Source organism: Myodes glareolus, chromosome X, assembly GCF_982192425.1.
Source record: "Myodes glareolus chromosome X, mMyoGla1.1, whole genome shotgun sequence".
In the NCBI taxonomy this organism is placed as follows: domain Eukaryota; kingdom Metazoa; phylum Chordata; class Mammalia; order Rodentia; family Cricetidae; genus Myodes; species Myodes glareolus.
The window spans coordinates 39,103,707-39,122,886 of record NC_142053.1 but is presented as its reverse complement, the minus strand read 5'-3'; the positions used below and the strand labels follow the sequence as shown (position 1 = coordinate 39,122,886).

The 19,180-nt window shown below is 41.8% G+C and overlaps 1 protein-coding gene across 1 annotated transcript in view; it reads left to right on the top strand.

Annotated features, from left to right (window-relative positions):
- The first annotated feature begins 2,739 nt into the window (after positions 1 to 2,739).
- Zdhhc9 (zDHHC palmitoyltransferase 9) overlaps positions 2,740 to 19,180 on the top strand; it is a 32,368-nt gene continuing 15,927 nt past the window's right edge. The window contains exons 1-3 of the mRNA XM_087903017.1: positions 2,740 to 2,981; positions 14,382 to 14,542; positions 18,038 to 18,196. Of these exons, the coding sequence (XP_087759143.1) occupies positions 2,815 to 2,981; positions 14,382 to 14,542; positions 18,038 to 18,196 (487 nt within the window). The 5' untranslated portion in view covers positions 2,740 to 2,814. The remainder of the gene's footprint in view (positions 2,982 to 14,381; positions 14,543 to 18,037; positions 18,197 to 19,180) is intronic.

The window sequence follows — 19,180 nt, the reverse complement described above, 5'->3', positions numbered from 1 at the left end:
CCCCTCCCTTAATTATCATAATATCTCCAGTTCTTTGTTTTGTTCCTTTGAAACAGGATCTTACCATGTAGCCCTGTCTGGCCTGGAACTCACCATGTAGACCAGGCTGGCCTCATACCTAGAGAAACCGACTTTTTTCTTCCTCACCACACCCAACAAGATCTCAGGTTCTAATAGAAATTAGTCACCTTCTGGCAATCTTTACCTCATTATCTACCTGGAAGTATTTATGTTGTCTCAGTGGAGTTTCCCCAGCTCCCTTAACGTCAATTACTTATTTTCAATATCACAGAAGGACGTTCTCAGAGACGGTTATTTCTTTTATCATCTTTTTTTTTTCCTTTCTGTTTTCTTCTGAAAGCTTTCGAGATTGCATCGGAGTCCCTGGCTCCTGAACGGTGGGGCTTGGGAAGCAGAGAACTTAACACGGAGATGCCCATTAACAGCTCTTGGTCGATTTTAAGGCAAACAGTCCTGGAGAGGCCCAGGGCAGACTTAATTCAGGGTGAGCGTTCGGATCTGTGAGCTCGTATTGCTTCAGCATCTCGCTGTGTGTTTGTGGGGAGCCTGCTTTTGGCTCCTCCCCTGCCCGGTCCACACTACCTTTCGCCTCCGCTTTTGCGTAACTATATTAATAGAAGGGAACACTCCACATCCTGGCGCTCAGGCCCCAGAGACAGGCTGGCTGTGGCTTGGCAGGTGGGCTTGTAGCAAGAAGATGGGTGGGGGAGTGGGCGGAGCCGCTCCGGAGTGGCGTTCGAAGTAGCCAATGGCAGGACGCGGCAGGGGCGGGCTGGAGGCCCTGTGACCATTCATCCAATGGAAGACGAGCAACTACTGGAGCGACCTGGTGACGTGCGGAGCGTTCCATTCCGCCAGCGGTGGGCGGTTGCCACAGCTGGTTTAGGGCCCCGACCATTGGGGCCCCCTGTCAGGAGGAGGCACCCTCCCTGTCAGGGAGAAGTCGCTAGCACCTTTGGCGGCTGACGCGATCCCCAGGGACAGGGCACTTTCTGTCCTCAGTTACCGGCCGAGTTCGGTCTCTCTCATTCAGGTAAGAAGGGGTGGGGTGGGGGTGGGGGGGGTCTCCGGGGCTCGGCTGTCTGGAGGGCTCCATCCCACTTCAGCTCCGCTGGCACCCGGGGACGTTGGCACCGCCCTGCTCAGCTCGCCAGCTGCCAAGCCCCTGGCCCGGGGTGACTACACGTGGCGGGGCGTGTGTGAGTGTGTACGAGCTTGTGGACGCGTGTGCGTGTGGCTGTGGCGCGCGTCCCAGTCAGCCTGGGGCGGTGGTCGGCTGCGTGGCGGAGGAGGCAGGGCGGGCCTCCGGAGAGGCCGAGCCCGCTGCTGCACAGCCCTGGCTTCTGGCACTCGGGCTGCTGAAGCTGGTCGCTGCTTCCCGACGGATTTTCATTTTCCTCCTCCCAGGTTGGGCTCCTTTTCCTAGTCTGTGTTCTCCTGCTGGGTCAGTTTCTGAGGAGGAGATTGTTTTCCAGGTTAGTTTTTACACAAAGGAAGTGATCTTTGCATCTCTGGGGGCCCCCTCCCCTTTCCCAGCGCCTTCCCCCTTTCCATCTCGCTGCTCAGCTTTTAGTCCTCTTTTGGACCTTTGCCCTCTTCTAGCTCCAGAATGATCTCTGGCTGGTGGTTTCTTGCTCATCAGGCTGCAGGCTTCCGCCTCATTCTTGCCAGCATGGGGCATGTGGTGCCAGTAAATAGAGGACACAGCCCCACACCTGAGAGGAAGAGAAGGGGGTGACAGTGAGTGGAAAGGCTAGGCCTGGAAATCCAGGATGCTGAATTGAGCTGGTATTGGTGAAATGTCCCAGAAAGCCCCCAAGGGACTTACCTTAGCCGTTGCCACCGCCCTCAGGCACCCCTCACCCCATCGCCAGTTACCCTCCTGGTAAAGAAAGCCTTTTATCTACAGGGTGATGTGGTTTATTAAGAGTCCCACAAACGTGGGGCTAGACCAGCAAGACTGTTTCATTTTCGGACTCGGGAAGTTGCAAAAGGTTTGATTAGGGGAAATCTGGTTCGGGTAAATACAATGTGTGTGTTCTGTGCAGAATGCTCAGAACATCTTACCCCAGCCACAGGGTTACTTGTTCCCTCCTGTAATGGATATTTTGAATGACTAATGGAAGAAAGAAGGTGAAGGACTGGAAGAGGGATGGAAAGGGCTACTTAGGGACAGACAGCAACAAGAATAACAAAAACCTACTACTGATATTATAGGTGTCCAAGACTAAAGAATATAGGGGTGTAGTGGAAAGTACCAGGGACTGGAAGTCAGTGCGCATGCTTTCTTGTCTCAGTTTTGTTGCTACATGATCCTGAATATGCTATTTCATCTCATTGGTCCTCAGTTTACTTCTTCGTAAAATATAGTAATTAGGATGGACATTTACAGAATTCCTGCTTCCTTCCAAGACTCAGGATTAACCAAATCGGCAGCGTTACTTTGGAAACGGGATTTATTACTTAAATGGTACTAGTCCTCTCCCCTTTTGGAGAACTGTTGTATTTGTTTGTTTTCCTCTTTAGAGAAGAAACACAGATTAGAAATAAAAACTTCAGACCTCCCCATTTCCACTCCTTCAGGCAGTGCTCATCTTTCTGTCTCTGGTAATGAGGGTTCAGTTGCATTTTGTTATTCTTGTCTCACCTTCCCCCCTTTTCTTATTTTAGGGCTCTTGATAATGTTTGACCCAGTGGCAACAATAGTAGACGCCGTGATTTCAAAGCTGGGCTCAGCCTCTGTTTCTGCTCTCCTGTAGTCACAAAGCCCGTTTTGGACCAGGATCTCCAGTCATGTCTGTGATGGTGGTAAGAAAGAAGGTGACACGGAAATGGGAGAAACTCCCGGGCAGGAACACCTTCTGCTGTGATGGCCGCGTCATGATGGCCCGGCAAAAGGGCATCTTCTACTTGACCCTCTTCCTCATCCTGGGGACATGTACACTCTTCTTTGCCTTCGAGTGAGTTTTCATTGACTACGGTTGTCTGATGATGGTTAATCTGGGTCCAAGGAATGAAATTGTCTTTCCTGGGCATGTGTGGTGGCTCTTGCATGATTTCACTCTTTTCGTGAACAGTGTCTATAGGCTGTGTCTATTATTGAATTCACTGCTTTGTGATTATAATAGAATACATACTCTCTAAAAAGACCAGGGACTTTAACGTCAACTTCATAGCACTGGTGGGGATAACCCCTGACAAACAAGGGAGTTTGTCTTAATTATTTACCTTCTTTCTTTGACAGTAACTTAGTAACAAATTACTTCTTCTCTACACCTCCCAGGTCTGGGAGTAGCCTTCATTGTTATAACACCTCTCAACAATAGCCACTTAATCTGCTGTTTTGTATTCTATTTCTGTAAGCCCTACTTCTTACTTAGCTGTTAAATTGAAAAACTGAACTGGGAACCTGAAGATTGGTTCCAGCATCAGCTGTACCACAAAGGAGCTGTGGGAATGCCATATAGGTGCTTTTGAAGTGTGGTTGTTCTTTCTCCCACCCCCCCCATCACTCAATATAAAAAAAATAAACATTCTGTGTCGGCCTAATGTTAGCCTTGGAATTATTTTTTTCTGTGATGTGACACCCAGTACCAGAGATGCTGTTCATAGTGTGTGTAGGTCACTGCTCCAGGGAGGTGGCCAGTTGGGAGTCTCATGCACTGTGGTATGACAACTGGGTATGCTGAGAATGAGTCTCCACTAGGGATGGGAGCAGTGCTAATTGTTTTGGGATTACTGTGTTAAGGAGGACCTTGAGGAAACAAGAGGCATACATGTGTCTACCGAGGCCACACCTGCTATGAGCTTGCCATGGCTTGTGTTCATGGGTGACCTGGAAATAAGAGTTCCCATGCTGGGGTGTGGCTGGAAGGTGCCAAGGGGGCTCCTTGGCCAAACTGAGTAGGTCATTAAATGAGCTCCAGATCATTGAGACTCACTTTTGTCTTTCTCTAAGGGCTTTCACTGTGCATCTCAGAGTGACTGGGGGGCAACTTTGCTAGACTTTTGATGGTTGCATCTGGCTTGAGTAACAGCAGTGGGAAGAGTGTTATGATGTTCTATAACAGGGCTGGTAAAATAAGATCAAATGAACTCTTTGTTAAAGGTCCTTTTGTTGTTATTGCCACTGACTTGGTGGAGGTTTTCCATGAAGTTAGGCAGGCTGCTGAAGGCTTGTTACCTGCTTTCCATTCTGAGTTTTACAACTCAGTGTGTGCATCTGTGTGTGTGTGTGTGTGTGTGTGTGTGTGTGTATACATGCACCATGTGCTTATGTGGGTTACCAGTGAGCATGTGCAGTCAGGAGGGTTATACATAGCACAAATCAGTTTGTTTTCCTTCAGCTCACTCTTCTTTCTACATTTTTCTTGCTTCGTTCCTGCTTTTCTTCTTGATGGAAGTACAACGTTGAATCCTGCTGTCATTCTCCCTCTCTCTTCTTCTTTTGGTTCCCCTCCCCTCTGCACTTAGATGCTTATGATTGGAATATTTCACGACAGAGATGAAACTTATTTTCAGGCTCTGAGTGACTTGGTAGTTCTGGGTCCAGGAAACCTGTGGTTTGGTCAGAGAAACATGGGATTTAGAACTGTGGCTTTTGGGCCCATTTTTGTACCTGGAAGGCTTAAAGAGACTGTGCCTTGGATCTGTTCCACTTAGGCCCCTGAAGGCCTCTGAAGAAAACTGCCCATGGGATGAAGCTTCTAATTAGCTAAATTACTGTTCAACAGAAGCTTGATAAGTTTTCTTCTAAGACGACTCCAATTTCAAAGTTATTTCTTGGGGTTTTTCTGTAGACGCGAAGTTTTGTAAAACTGCCCCGAGTTCCAGCTGTCTGTTTGAAAGAGTAAATATTTCAAAAGTAAAGGCTGGGGGAGGGAGGAGAGAAGGAAGTAAATGTGTTAGCTTAGTGGAATGGGGAAGTGTAAATCTGAAGAAAAGAGAACTCCTGTGATGAATGCTTTTAGGTGATGAATACTTTTAATAAGAAAGGTAGAACCTGGTGTGTGTGTGTGTGTGTGTGTGTGTGTGTATGTGTGTGTGTGTGTGTGTTTCTGTTTGGCATATGCAGACACATCGATAATCAAAGTGATGGCTACCTTGTACCTATCTAATGGTAGGCTGTGCAAGGTACAGCAATATAACAACGAGGAATTGAGTCTTTTTTTCTGGAAGACTAGTCTATAATTTACTCTCAGGCAAATAGTGGAGGGTAGTAGGGTTTGGAAGCCAGAGTTAGGGCCCTACCCTAATGTTAGTATTAAAATGTGATGAGACCCAAGGAAAGACATTACACTTGATTTTAACCAAAACACCAAGAAGTGATAGGAGAGCATATTTGAATTCACAGATTGCTTCCTGTTGTGATTCTTAAATTATCTGTGAGTCTAGATTCCCTATTCTCTAACTTTCACATTTTTTGCCACCCAGGAAGGTTGTTCAAATCTTGATAGATATCTGGATGTGCTTTTTATCAACCAGGTCCTGTTGGCAGCAGGTACTTAGGAACAAGTGTGAGCAGACTTATGACTGTGTTTGGCCTAGCTGTGGGCCAGCCAGATGACTTGAGCATTCTGGTCAGTCATGTGGGTTTCCCCTTCATGAAAAAAATGTGCCTTGTTGGTACTAGTGCCAGCCTTGCACTTTGAGATTTTGCTTTTCCAAATCTTGAGTGTTCAAAGGAGAGATCTGTAATTTTCAGTGGACAGGTTACATGTCGGATACCTAAAAGCAGCATAAAAGACCATTAACCTGAGAGTAGTTAGCATCAAATTGTTAGAAGTATTTCTGAAGAAGCTAGGTGGCCATCCCTTAAGGTTGCTGTCACAGATTGGAAATTCTGTATGAAGTGGTAGCTCTGTTGGAATTCTGCATAACTGTGTCTGTCTGAAAGGATGTGAGGGTGCATAAGGGGAGTATAGATTACCAATCGGTAGTTGCATTTGTGGTAAGTATATATACATTTAAAAGTGGAGTGAAAGTTGTAAAATGCATAAAGACAAAGGATTTTCTGATTAATTCTGGGGGCAAGGTATTTAGGAAATGTGCTTGTGGATGCCAGTTTTAGCTTTCAGCACAAGGAACAATATTTAAGCCCTTTTGCACAAATCCTGTCCAGCTTCCACCAGAACATTATAGCAGAGTGACATTGATAACCTGCGAGCTGTCTAGCTACTGGAAAGCTTTTGTGATATGTGGTTTAAATCAACTTCCTGATGAAGTGTAGACCTGGGAAAAGGATCAGACACACTGTCTTCTGGAATGAACTTTATAAGCATTCTCTTTTAACTGTCTGACTGGATTTCAAGTGGGGTCAAAGTCTCCAGACTTTTTATGAGGCAAGAAGGACTGTATGACTCTTGACCCCTACATAGTAGTGCCTTGCTGCTGTGATTGATGCTGATGCTTTCTGTGTGCTGGATGTGGAAGAAATTGAATAAAGGTGCTGTCAGACCTTTTTTTTTTTGTCATACTGGTCCCCATGGGTACCATGGGTGTGCATATTAGAAATCACTGAATTGGATAAACTAGAAAAGAGATTTATATTATTGCTTAGCAACTAATCTTAGTTCTCCTAGCACACCCAGATTTTCCTCCCTCCTCTTTCAAGTTCCTTTAACTGTACATTCGCTCATTGTACAATAATGTAACATGTCTTACATTTCTGGGTTCTTTCTTTGATTTTCTGTGTGTGATGGGATCTCATGTAACTCAGGATAGCCTTGCATTTCTCGTTTGACTAAGGATGACCTTGAGTTCCTGATCCTCCTGCTTCCAGCCCCTGAGTATTGGAATTAGAAATCTGTGCTGCCACACCCAGCCTGGCTGTTTTTCTATTTCTATTATGCTTGCACTATTCATTTATCCTGTAGAGCTTCAAGCTCTTTCAGGCTCAGGTGTTATCGCCTGTGTCTGTAACCCCTGTGGTGATTTACACTGGAGTAGGTGGTCAATAAATGTTGCCAGGAGAATTTCTGGAAGCATTTAAAATTCCAGTCTTGACTCACAGAATCATAGCATGGTAGAGTTATAAAGAGCTCTGGAGACTCTCTCCAATCCTTTTTGTGGTTCAGGAAATCAGGCCCACAGAAGTAAGCTAATTCAAGATCTGTTGACTGCTTTTCTTTTGGCTATGCAATTCTGAAGACATTCAAATTATTAAAGTATGATGCCAAATGCTAGGATCTCCTAAGCTCATGCTCCTAGGAAACCAAGGAGTATTTTGTAGAAAACTGACAACATTTTGGCATAGCATCCTTGCAGGAGCACAGTGGCCTATCACTAAGTGAGCACTTAAAATATAAAATGTTTTGTGAGTTCATGAAGGATTACTGTCTCTGTTTCCACTCCTTGGTCTGGATTCCAGTATGAAAATTGCTGGGAGAAAGGCTGAGCAAAGTGTGCTCCTTACCTAGACACTCTGTGGGTACTCATGACTCAGTAGAAAAAGCAGATCTGGCAACAGTTAACCAGGTTTAAGGAAATATAGCATCACAGAGACCAAAGTCACAGTTTGACATGGTAGAAATCTACTGTTTATCCTGAAGAGCATTCTTCACCGAGACTGAGGAGAGATAAAGGTAACTATCATGACCTCTGACCGAGAGAGTGTTCCTCTGCGAGTGTTCCTTCCCAGAGTGTTGCTCTGGGAAGGTCAGTCTTGTGCTTTATGTGGGTTAGAGCTGTTTGGTACTTGAGCAACCAAATGGAAGTTTTGGAACACTATAATGGCCATTGACCTCTTTGATATCAGTCTACTACAGTTCTTAGCTAAACTTAACTTTTTCTTTTTTTGAGATGAGGTCTCATGCAGCCTTGGTTAGCTTCAAATGTACTATGTAGCTGAGGATGACTTTGAACTCTTGATCCTCCTTTCTCTCTTGAGTGCTAAGATTGCAGGTAGGTGCCACCATGTCTGGCTTTATGTGGTGCTGAGGATGGAACATTAGGCAGGATAGCAACCGAGCTACATCCCTAGCTGTAACTCTGATAATGCATGTTCCTTGAAGATGAGTCTCCCAAACAATTTTATTTCCTTTAATAATTCCCAATAGTTCTGTCATCTAGGATTCCTTTGTATGGCTTTATTATCTTCACCATCTTTTGTGATAATGGCATTACTTACTGTCAATCTGTTTTGAAAATATTTTTTAAAATTTCACCTAGATGAATATTGTTTTTTCTATGCTACCCAAGGCCTCACAAGTATTCTATTTAGCTGCACTCCTACCCACCAGAGGCTTATAGTCTTTTTTTTTCTTAAGATGGCAATTTCTTTATGTTCAAATGACTTTGAACCCACATGAGCCTCCTACTTCAGCTTCCCAATTATATGAAACCAGAGCCAAAAATGAGAGCAAGTCATTTGTTTGTATGTTTGTTTGCTTTAGAAAGGCTCTACTTAGCCCAGCCTGGCCTGAATCTTTCTAGGTAGTCCACACTGATCTTTCATCTGTGATCCATCTTGTCCCAGTCTTCTGAGTGCTAGGATAGTGGGGCTTGAGCCACCATGCCATTTTAGAATTAAGTCTGCAATTCTCTATATTGGAAAAGGTGAGCACAAAGAACTAAGATGTTCCTGGCAATCTGACATGAATTAAGATGCTCACTGGAGGAGAGAAGAGACCTCAGAAGTCTTTTTCCTCAGAGATGTCAGAGCTAGTATTGTTTAAGAATGAACAAAGGAGGCACCTTGTGTCTCTTGCCAAATCAGGAAGCTAGGTAATTCAATGTAATTAGTGGGATGGTTCTGAGATGGAGCAATGAGAAGGCAGGAGCCTTGAGATGATGATTAGATAAGGCTAGTTAATGGAAGGCCTTGGAATACTGGTCTGTGGACTTTGGGACTTAATATATATACATAGTTGGCAGCAGTACCAAGCTCTTAAGCAGGGGTATACTATGATTGAAGTTTAAAAATTGTCATTACAACTAACATTTGGTAATTTCTGAGTAAATTTTGTATCTACAGGTACAGATTATGTGTCTCCTCATAAAGAATTTTTACCATCATAGAATAGAAAATGCCATTTGATTAATGCTCTCATTTCTACTGAAGCAAAGGAGAGTTATGCATTTTCCTCTGACCTTTATGTAGCAAAATGTCTGGAGGTTAATTTTCAATTAAGTTTTTAGTGTTGAAGAGTACTTCTTCCCTTTCAGTAATCTGAGTGTAGCTTTGATAACCTTGGAAATGTGTTCTGGGTGCTTATTCTGCATGATTATTTTGCTCTAGAGGTAGTTCTTGCTAGTCTGTTTAGGCTGCCATTACAAACTACTATAGACTATGCTTTCTCAATGATGGAAATCTGTCTTCCAATTCTAGAGGCTAGAGGGCTTTAGGTGAAAGTACTGGCAGAATTGGGGTCTGGTGAAGACCTATTTCATAGCTTAGACGTGGCTGTCTTCTTGTTGTTTTCTCATATCATAGAAAGGCAAAGGGGGTCTTGTTAATATGAGTCATTAATCTCATTCATGAAGATGGACACTTAGGTGACATGATCATTTACCAAGGACTCTGCAGATACTATTGAATCAGGGGCTGCGATTTCAACATGAATTTTGTGGAAACAGAAACATTCAATATATGCCAGTAAGTAGTAAATAAGGAGACAACTATCTACCCATATCTTGGAGGAAGTAAAATGAAGTGTTATTTCTATCATGTTGGATCAAAGGGCATCACTGGGCTCAGATCCTTAGGCCTTTCTTGCTGTTAAAAGCACAGCTCTTCTTTAACAGCTGCTATTGGAACAGTTTCAACAGCCACCAGCTCCCCAAGAGAGCTCTTTCCTGACCACTTACAGTCCAGAGAGTCTGAATCACCATTCTAACATTTGATTATTGGTCTCATCTTATGCTTTAGCTGTTTCATATGTTAGTTATGTTTTCCCCAGCAAAATTAGCTCCCATTTTTCTTGTTCTTCAGTTGTTAGACCAATAAATACTTGTTGGCTTATTGATTGTACTGATAAAAGAACAAACAAAGCATTAAAAATGTAGGAAGAAAGCTATTAGGGACTTAGAGGCAGAATGTTATATAGAATAATCCAAGATTGCAGTCTTTGAGGCAGAGCCCTAACATAGAATCTGTTTGGTCTCTTACCAGCTCCACTCATGAATCTATTTTGAGATTTTTTTTCAAGTGAATTGAAGTCTGTGCCATTACTATCATTCCTCCGATGAACTAGCATGCTGGGGGTGGGGCATGGAACATGATGCACTAGCCTAGCCTGGCACTGCTGGATACTGCTGGTCAGTACCAGCATGTGGCTCATGGGAACATATGGGAATCCAGTATTCTAGCCCAGTTATGGAAACCAGAGGTCAGTCAAGGAGTTGGGAGAGGATATTTGAAAATGATAATGCCCTTTCAGGTATCAGAAATGAATGCTTAGTGGGCACATGGCTTATTTATAAAGTAAGAATGGAAACTTCTAACTGCTGGAAGGAGGAAGGCCTCCTGGTACTTAGAAGACAAAAGGGACTTCTGTTTCCATGAGAGTGTGGATATCTTTATTCCAATAAATGATAGAGATGGAAAGTAGAAGGGAGTTTAATAAACAATTAGCTTGTGTTTATAGATGACACATCAAGTATTTCTCTAAGACAAATTAGTGATATTTGAGGTTACCTTGACTTTGGGGAATTACTACTAAATTTTCATGGAGCTTATTCATGTCAAAGAGAGTTCCAGCTTACTGCAGCCATGGAACTAAAATAAGGTTAAAATGTTTGTAAAGTGGCAAGTACAAACTCTATTTATAGTGAACAACATATTTTGATGCATGTGTTTGTTGTAGAATGGTTAAAATGAATCTCCTTAACATATTTCATAGACTTATTTTTTGTGCAGAGAACAGTTAAAATTTATTTTCAACCATTTTTATTATTGTTATTAACTATAGTCACTATTATGTGTGGTGGGTCTCTTGAATCTATTCTTCCTTTCTGAAATTATGTGACCTCTGACCAACCTCTCCACATTGAGGGAGTTTTTTTGTTTGTTTTTTTTTAGAAAAAAAAAAACAAAACACATGTGATTCTCTGTATTGCCAAGGTGGTCTTGAAATCATGAACTCAGGCAGTCCTCCTGGTTCTGCCTCTTGGGTAACTGGGTCTACAGGCATATGCCACCATTCCCTACTTAGGATGCTGTTTTTACTTAAACACGTTTATTTAGAAGTGAAACAACATAGGTTGTAGTTCGCAATAGTCTTAGTTTTGACATGTCCTCTTACTTGGAGTAGAAAGGCCTTCGGTCCCCCATCTCCCTTTCCACGCCCACTTACTAGGGACAACTGGCTTCCAGTAGCCTCATCTCTGGAAGAGAATAATACAATGAGCTTGTTGTGTGCTTGTTGACATACAGAATGGATTGTTTTAGCAGGTGCAGAAGATAGTCTGTATGGAGACTACAGAGACCTTTATCCTTGATGGAGTAGTAGAATTCAAATCGAAGTTGTCTTTTGTCTAGTCTACTGCAGGTGTTGGAATTGGACTTAGTTAAGCTTTGGTCCTTCTTTGCAGGGGCCAGCATTGATTTGATTTTTTATTTGGTGGTTGTTTTACTAGCTCCCTGTCTTTTCTCTTAAATAAAAGGAAATGGGGTTGGTGAGGTGGCTCAGTGATTAAAATTACTTGCTGCTCTTGAAGAAGACTTGGGATGGTTCCCAGAACCTATATGGTGGCTCACAACCATCTATAACTCTGGTTCCAGGGATCCAACACCCTCTTTTGACCTCCAAGGGCACACCAAGCATGCACATAGCGTGTATACCTACATGCATACAAAACATACATACAAATGAAATACAAATAAATGAATCTTAAAAAATAAACAACCTCATTTTTGGTAGATAATCATAGCTCTGCTGCTTTAAAGCTTTAAAAAACTTAATTACATCATTCCCTTTCCTTTTCTTCCTTCCAACCCCTCCCATGAACCACCCTTTTGCTCTCTCTAGAAATTATGGCCTCTTTCTATTTATTTGTTACACACACACACACACACACACACACACACCCCTTGCTCTGTCCGTTTAGTGTGAGAACCAATTAGAGGGCTCTTCCCTGGGGTGGGAGCTATTTCTCCTGCTCTTAGCATTCTTCAGTTGCCTGCAGCTCTTTGTTTATGGGTGGGTCCCCATGCGATTTCCCTCTTCCGTGTTGACTGGAGACTATACTTAGGGCAGTGAGTCCTGGAGATATTGCTTTTTTGTTTTGAAGAGCAATCTTATAGATGATCAACGACTAGGAAGATAGTTGTTTTCTGTTAGTGTAGTGGTTGTGCTGGCTTGCTCATGAAACATGGCTTCATGATTCATTTGGGTCTCTGACAAGTGGGGGTGACTTTTGTTTTTGAATTTACTTTTTGATTATGTGTTCCTGCAAAGGGAGGAATGAAAAAGAAATTAGTCTACAAACTAGTAATATTCATGGCCCTTTGTTGCCCTGAACCCATTTGCCAGGCCCTTCAGTTCTTGACATGTTCCCCCAATGCCCTTTTGACTTTTCAAAGAAGGAAATAAATTGTTAAAAGGAAAGCTAAGACCACAAATTATGTTTTAAAAAGAACAAAAAGCCACTGAAATCATTTTGCAGGTTCAATACATATGCTCACTTTCATTATAAATACTACTTAGCCTAATTTAACAGTGAGTTCACACCCCCACCCTGTGTACTTATATTGTGGAGGGGAGGCAGGGGAGCATCCCATGGGAGTTGTTCTGCAACTAGAGCAAACATACAGCCTGGAGTTGAAACATTTGCCCTGAATAGACTGTGGCTTGCTTACTCTCCATGCTGATGAAGTAAGCTTTTTCCTCAGTGTACTTTCTCTGCTCTCCCTCTGCTCCTTGCTCATCCACTTATAGTCTGCTTCCAGTGAGGATCTCTGTTTTCAAGGAGAAATGTGCCTCGGGAGGAGATGGCTAAAAATAGGTCAGTGATAATGCTCATCACATACTCTCATTCATTCGGTTTGATAGTCAGGTCAGATCAACAAGTATTTATTGATAGCTTCTTTGTTCCTTTACTTGAATGAAGATCTATCAAATATACAGTCAGATGCTAATGCTAATAGAGGTTATTTATTCAGGGTCTATATACATTAAGTACACTTCTTGAACTTTTTATAATAGTGCATTGGGTCTACACAGTGACCCCATGAAATACTACTACTATCCCCATTTTACAAATGAGGAAACTGATGTTAGCTATCACCCAGTTGGGTGTTGGTAGAACCAGAATTTGAACCCAAGGTCCTATGAGACCAGTTTCTTGCTCTTAAGAAGAAGTCAAGTTGAGGGATGTAAAATCAGCATACTGATAATGAGCTAGGAAATAATGCAGAGCTTTCACAGTGAAGCTGCTGGCGGGAGGGAAGGGAGAATGCTGCTTCACATAGGCCTTTAGGAGGAGACAAGACTTCTTTAAGTCCCAAATTCTTCATCTATCAATAAATATAAAGGGTACCTTGTAGCTTTGGTGTGAGGATTGGATGAAATAAGGTATCTTAAAAGTAGTTAGCACAGTGCCTGGTATATGGTAGGTTGTAGTTGCATTGATGACAGTGATGTTTCTAGGACCTGAAAGATGAGTTCATTTGGGATATGGAGAGGAAAAGGTGCATTATGTGGAAGACAGAAATGGACATTGTATTGGAAAGTGGCGCTAGGGAGTTTTCTTATTCCATTGCTGATGATCATTCATCACCCACTAGCTGAGCTATTTGAGGAGACAAAAGGAATGGATGTTACAGAGTCAATCAGCAGCCTGGAAGCTTTTCACTGGTCTTAAAACATGCTGAGATACCCTCTGTGTGCCACTGTGAGCCTGCTTCCTGATTGATCCTATTTTTTCTCCTCCTCATCAAGCTCAGTCCTAATGCCAGATAAGGGGATAAGAAAAGGTCTGTATATTCCCAGAACAAAAGTACCCTATGGTGTTTACAAGTCCAGGCTCTTACTTCTCTGTCCCTAGCAAGCATCAGCCTTTCTTGAGGCAGACAAAATGTTCCTAGTGGCCTGATAAGAGGCATGAGTTATAAGAGGCATGGGTTGTCTTAGGCATAAGGGAGTTCCTTTGAGATTGTTTTTATATGCCATAGGTGACCCCAATCTATTAAGTATGTATTGAGGTTACATTGTGTTTAGGATCACATCTTAAGTGTTTGGAATATCCAGAGGAAGTAAATGACATAGTCTTTGCCCTGGAGATCTGATGTTCTTGTTGTGGAAACCAGATTGATACAGTTGCAATAACTGGATGGATATATATATATATATATATATATATATATATATATATATATATATATATATATAATTAAATGCTAAATTGATTCCTTTCTTCAGGTGTCGCTACCTGGCTGTTCAGCTTTCTCCTGCCATTCCTGTGTTTGCTGCCATGCTCTTTCTTTTCTCTATGGCCACATTATTGAGGACCAGTTTCAGTGACCCTGGAGTGATTCCTCGAGCACTACCAGATGAAGCAGCTTTCATAGAAATGGAAATAGGTGAGTCTTGTAACCAGTTGGCAAGTTGTTATACAGTGGGTAGGGGAGTGGGATCATCATAGTAGTCACAGATTCAGACTACTATCCCAGCTTTTCCTGTATGATATCCTAAATGATCACCTATAAATTCAGTAAGACAGTTACAGTAAGCCTGTAAAGCTACATGCTTTCTTTTTCCGCATGTTGGGTTGTGTTGAAGAAAGGGTTTGTTGACTGAATTGTTTGTTGCCAAGAGAGTGTCTTTTCCATTTTTGGAGGAGGCCATCCTATCAGACATCTGCTTGTTGAGGGAAGCTGTAAACTATCTTTCCATAAAATGTTCTTCTTTGCATATACATACAACTTAGGATATAATTTCATAGGTTTTCTGAAGTTCACTCATGGGTCCAAGACCAAGAATTTCTGCTTCAAGGAGTCATACAAAATGAGAAGGGACAGCCATGGTACCAGGAACTACTCAGAGGAGTAAAGAAAGCAATTTTAGGCTCAAAATTTACAGTCTGCAACTCTGAAACTGAAATGTAACACCACCAGGAGCCACGATGGCTTCGTGAATTGAAACAGAACATCCCAGGGCTAGAAAGGGGATATCCTGGGAGTTCCCACTGTGAAAAGTCAATGATGCAAGTACTAGGAGCAAGCTCACCAGCTCAGTAGCAGTGGTTGTTTCTCAATTTTGTTTTGACAGTAGCTTGAGTCCACACAGAAACAACAGATAAAGGAACCAGGACTTGTTTTGTCGCTTCCTTGCCCCTGGGTTCTGGGGATCGAACCCTGTACCCTGGGCATGCTATGCACATGCTCTACTGCTGAGTTGTATACCCTGCTCTGTGACCCAGAACTTAGAATGCTGAATATCCGTGTTAGTAGAGTTCCAGTCTGTGGCTAGCCTTTAGTGCTTTGATGTTGCTCTGAAGGCTGCCATGCTTTTGTGTTTGTTTATTTGAACTGTTTCCCCCTACTTTTATAGTATATTTATTTTTGGAAAAACTCGGCCAGTTTTAGTTGAGCTAAAGAGAAAATGGTTTGCACATGTCTGAGCTAAAACTACATGGGGTGAGGTGAGGGTGAAAATAGTAAGCATAAAGTAGAGGCAAGGTTTGGTAGGCAGAATCCACATAGGAATGAGGAAGTAGCTATGCAAAATTAATCCAGCTAGAGAAAAGACAATACTCGTAATTCCCCCTTTATCTTGCTCTTAAGTACCCCATGTTCTACCGCAATGTCTCCCCTGCATTCTGCCATGAACTCTGTGGCCCACACACCCTACTGTAAAGCATATGTAAATAAATATTAAAGCGGCATGCTGGCACTTACGTCATCATCTTCCGAATAGCTAGTCTCATCTTCTTAGGACGTGTAGCACACTGTTATTGTTTAATTTCACAGCACCTACCCCACTACAAAAGGGAAAATGTTCCATATGGCAGATATTTTTAGAATCAAAGTGGATTGAAAATACTCTGTTTTTAGAATTATACTTTGTGGCAAAGGTGCGGCGAGCCCAGCACTCTCACATGCTGGGGATGGATAGGAATGCAAATTCATACAGTCTGCCTGACAGGAAGTTTGGTAATAAGCAAAGTGGAGTTAAGGATTCATACCCTTTGTCCTAATAGTTAAGGGTGCCTTAAGAGTTTAGTTAAGGGAAATAGCAGACATTTAAAACAACCTACCATAGAAATATTTTCAGTGTATTTTTGTTTCCTTTTCCTCTTTAATATGAATTAATTTTCAATTTATATTTTAAAAAACTTTATCATTTTAATATATATTTAATTCATATTAAATACAATATTTAATTCATATTTAAAATCTTCATTGTTTTAATACAAGGAAATAACTTTTGGTTTACCCCATTTTTAAAAATTTATTTATTTTTATTTGCAGTTGTGTTTTGCCTGCATGTATGTCTGTGTGAGGGCGTCAAATCTTAGAGTTACAGACAATTGTGAGCTGCCATATGGGTGCTGGGAAATGAACCCAATTTCTCTGGAAGAGCAATCACTCTGCTCTTAACCACTAAGCCATCTCTCCAGCCCCAGTTTACCCCCTTTTAAAAACAATTTATTTTAACATATTTTTATTCCATTTATTTGTTTATCTTGGGGGTGGGAACTGCATGCATCCTGGTGCGTGCAGGTGTGTAGGTCAGAAGACAACTTTCAGGAGTGAGTTCTGTCCTTCGCAGGGAACCAAACTCCTTAGGCCTGGCCACAAATGCCTTAGCCTGTTGAGCTGTCTTACTAGCCCCTACTCCTGTTTGTTTTTGAAAGAATTTTTTAAAGATATATTTATTTTTATTTTATGTGTATGGATGTTTTGCCTGTATGTATGTAAGCGCACCATGTACATGCAGTGCCCATAGAGAAGAGGATCCTCATCAGATCCCTGGAACTGGAGTTTCAAGCAGGTTTGATCTTCCATTTTGGTGCTGGGACCTAAACCTGAGCCCTCTGCAAGAACAGCAAATGTTCTTAACTGAGGAGCTGTCTCTCTCCAGGCCCTCGAAATATTTTAATTGGCATATATGAATTCTATATGGCACTAGGTTTTGCAAGGACACTTTCATAGTAGTATATAATGTACTTTGAACATGTTCTTTGCATCTAGACATTGTTTTTAGAGACAAGATTTCATGTAGCCCAGGCTGGTCTCTAATGTGCTGTGTAGCCAAGTCTTTCCTCAAATTCCTGATCCTACTGCTTATACCTCCTAAGTGCTTTGATAGCAGACATGTGCTGCCTTGCTGGCAGTTTTTACTATTAAAAAGGACATTATTAAAATACTCTTGCATAACCATGCTTTGTAGTTCTCTTTGAATTTTGCTAGTAGAATTATGAGGTTACAAAGCACATGCATTTAAAGTTATGGTAGCTGCTAGTATGTTGTTCACTGGTAAGAAATAAATTTGACCTTTTTGGGGGTACACTGAGCATTTATCATCTTTTAATACTTGTTAATTATAATAGGCAGAAAAAGTACTTTTGTGTTTTGGTAGTTTTTTTATTTTTGACATAGGGTCTCACTGTGTAGCCCTGGTTAGCCTGGAACTTGTTATAAAGACCAGGTTGACTTTGGACTCATGATGATCTACTTGCCTCTGCCTCCTGAGTGCTGGGATTAAAGGCATGTGTCCAACATGCTAGACTATATTTTATTTCATTTCTCTAATTTTTAGTCAAGTTAGATACTTTGTTTCATCTTCTTGCCATTTTTCTTTCTTTATGTTTTTTATTTGTAATCAACTTGCCCCACAAACACAATACCCTTGAAAAAATACCTTCTTACGTGTACATCACATGTAAAAATTGTATGACATTTAGTAGACATGTGGGGGATGCTGTGTGATGTTGAAATTCTAGTCTAGTAGCACTTGTGTGGGAAAGAGGATCATTTGCCTTTCATGGCCTCTATAACTTTTGGAGAGGTACTGAGACTTTGGACTCAAACAAAGGAGAGCAGTGAATTAAATTTCTTTTTACTGACTTACAGAAGCCACCAATGGTGCGGTGCCACAGGGCCAGCGACCACCTCCTCGTATTAAAAATTTCCAGATAAACAACCAGATTGTGAAACTGAAATACTGTTATACATGCAAGATCTTCCGGCCTCCTCGGGCCTCCCATTGTAGCATCTGTGACAACTGTGTGGGTGAGTAAAACCAAAGGGATGAAGGATAGGTTCAGTTGAACAAGGGGGTCTCACAGTGAGTGGCCAATAGTTCTTGGGAAAATTCAATGGGATTGAGAAGGCAGATTCAGATGAGAAACAAGGTAGATTTAGATAGGAAAGAAGCTCCTACACAACAGCAACTCAGCATACTTATGGAGATCTGGTCTAAAAAAATCTCTCTGATCAATGGGAAACAATACCTGTTTGGGAAATTTTAATTTTTCTATTCATTCCTTGTCAGGTGTGGCCCACTTTACAAAGGGGGAGAATGTCGTTGTACACTAGAGGGCAGTTTTGAGGAAGGCCTATGGCAAAAGTGATCTTTGCGGTCCCACTATGTATTAAGCACTGGGCTGAGTGCTTGCCCCTGGGTTGAGTGTTTGCCCTTTCTCTCATTTAGTGTTCATGGCAACCCCTAGAAATCAATATCACCCCCATTTTATAGATGGTGACAGTGAAGTTCCTTTGTGTAAGTTTGTGTAATTGGCATGAGATGATGCTTGATAAGGTCTGATGTTCAAGTCTTCATCTTTTTTTCTTATGTCTTTGCTCTTACTATATGTGTATAGATGTGCAGAATGCAAGGTCTATGTATATGAGTCTTATACATACTTCCTACTTTGTGCTGAACTCTGCGGAAGATCATACACAGATAATAAAGGTGTTCATTGATAGGTATATAGGTCACGCTGCTGTTATCACTGATGAAATTTGAACATTCTGTATGCGCTGTACCATGTCTGAGAACCTTGCTTTCTTCCTACAAGCCAGGTATTTAGGCAAAGTTTGGGGAGATATATATTCCTTAATATGGTCCAAGTTGAAATGTGGGTTAGATTCTGTAAATCAAAACTAATTTTAAATGGAATACAAACAATATTTAAAGTGTGATATGAAGGTTTCATGGAGAATTCCCTCTATTTTTTAAAAGATTTATTTATTTATTGTGTATATAGTATTCTG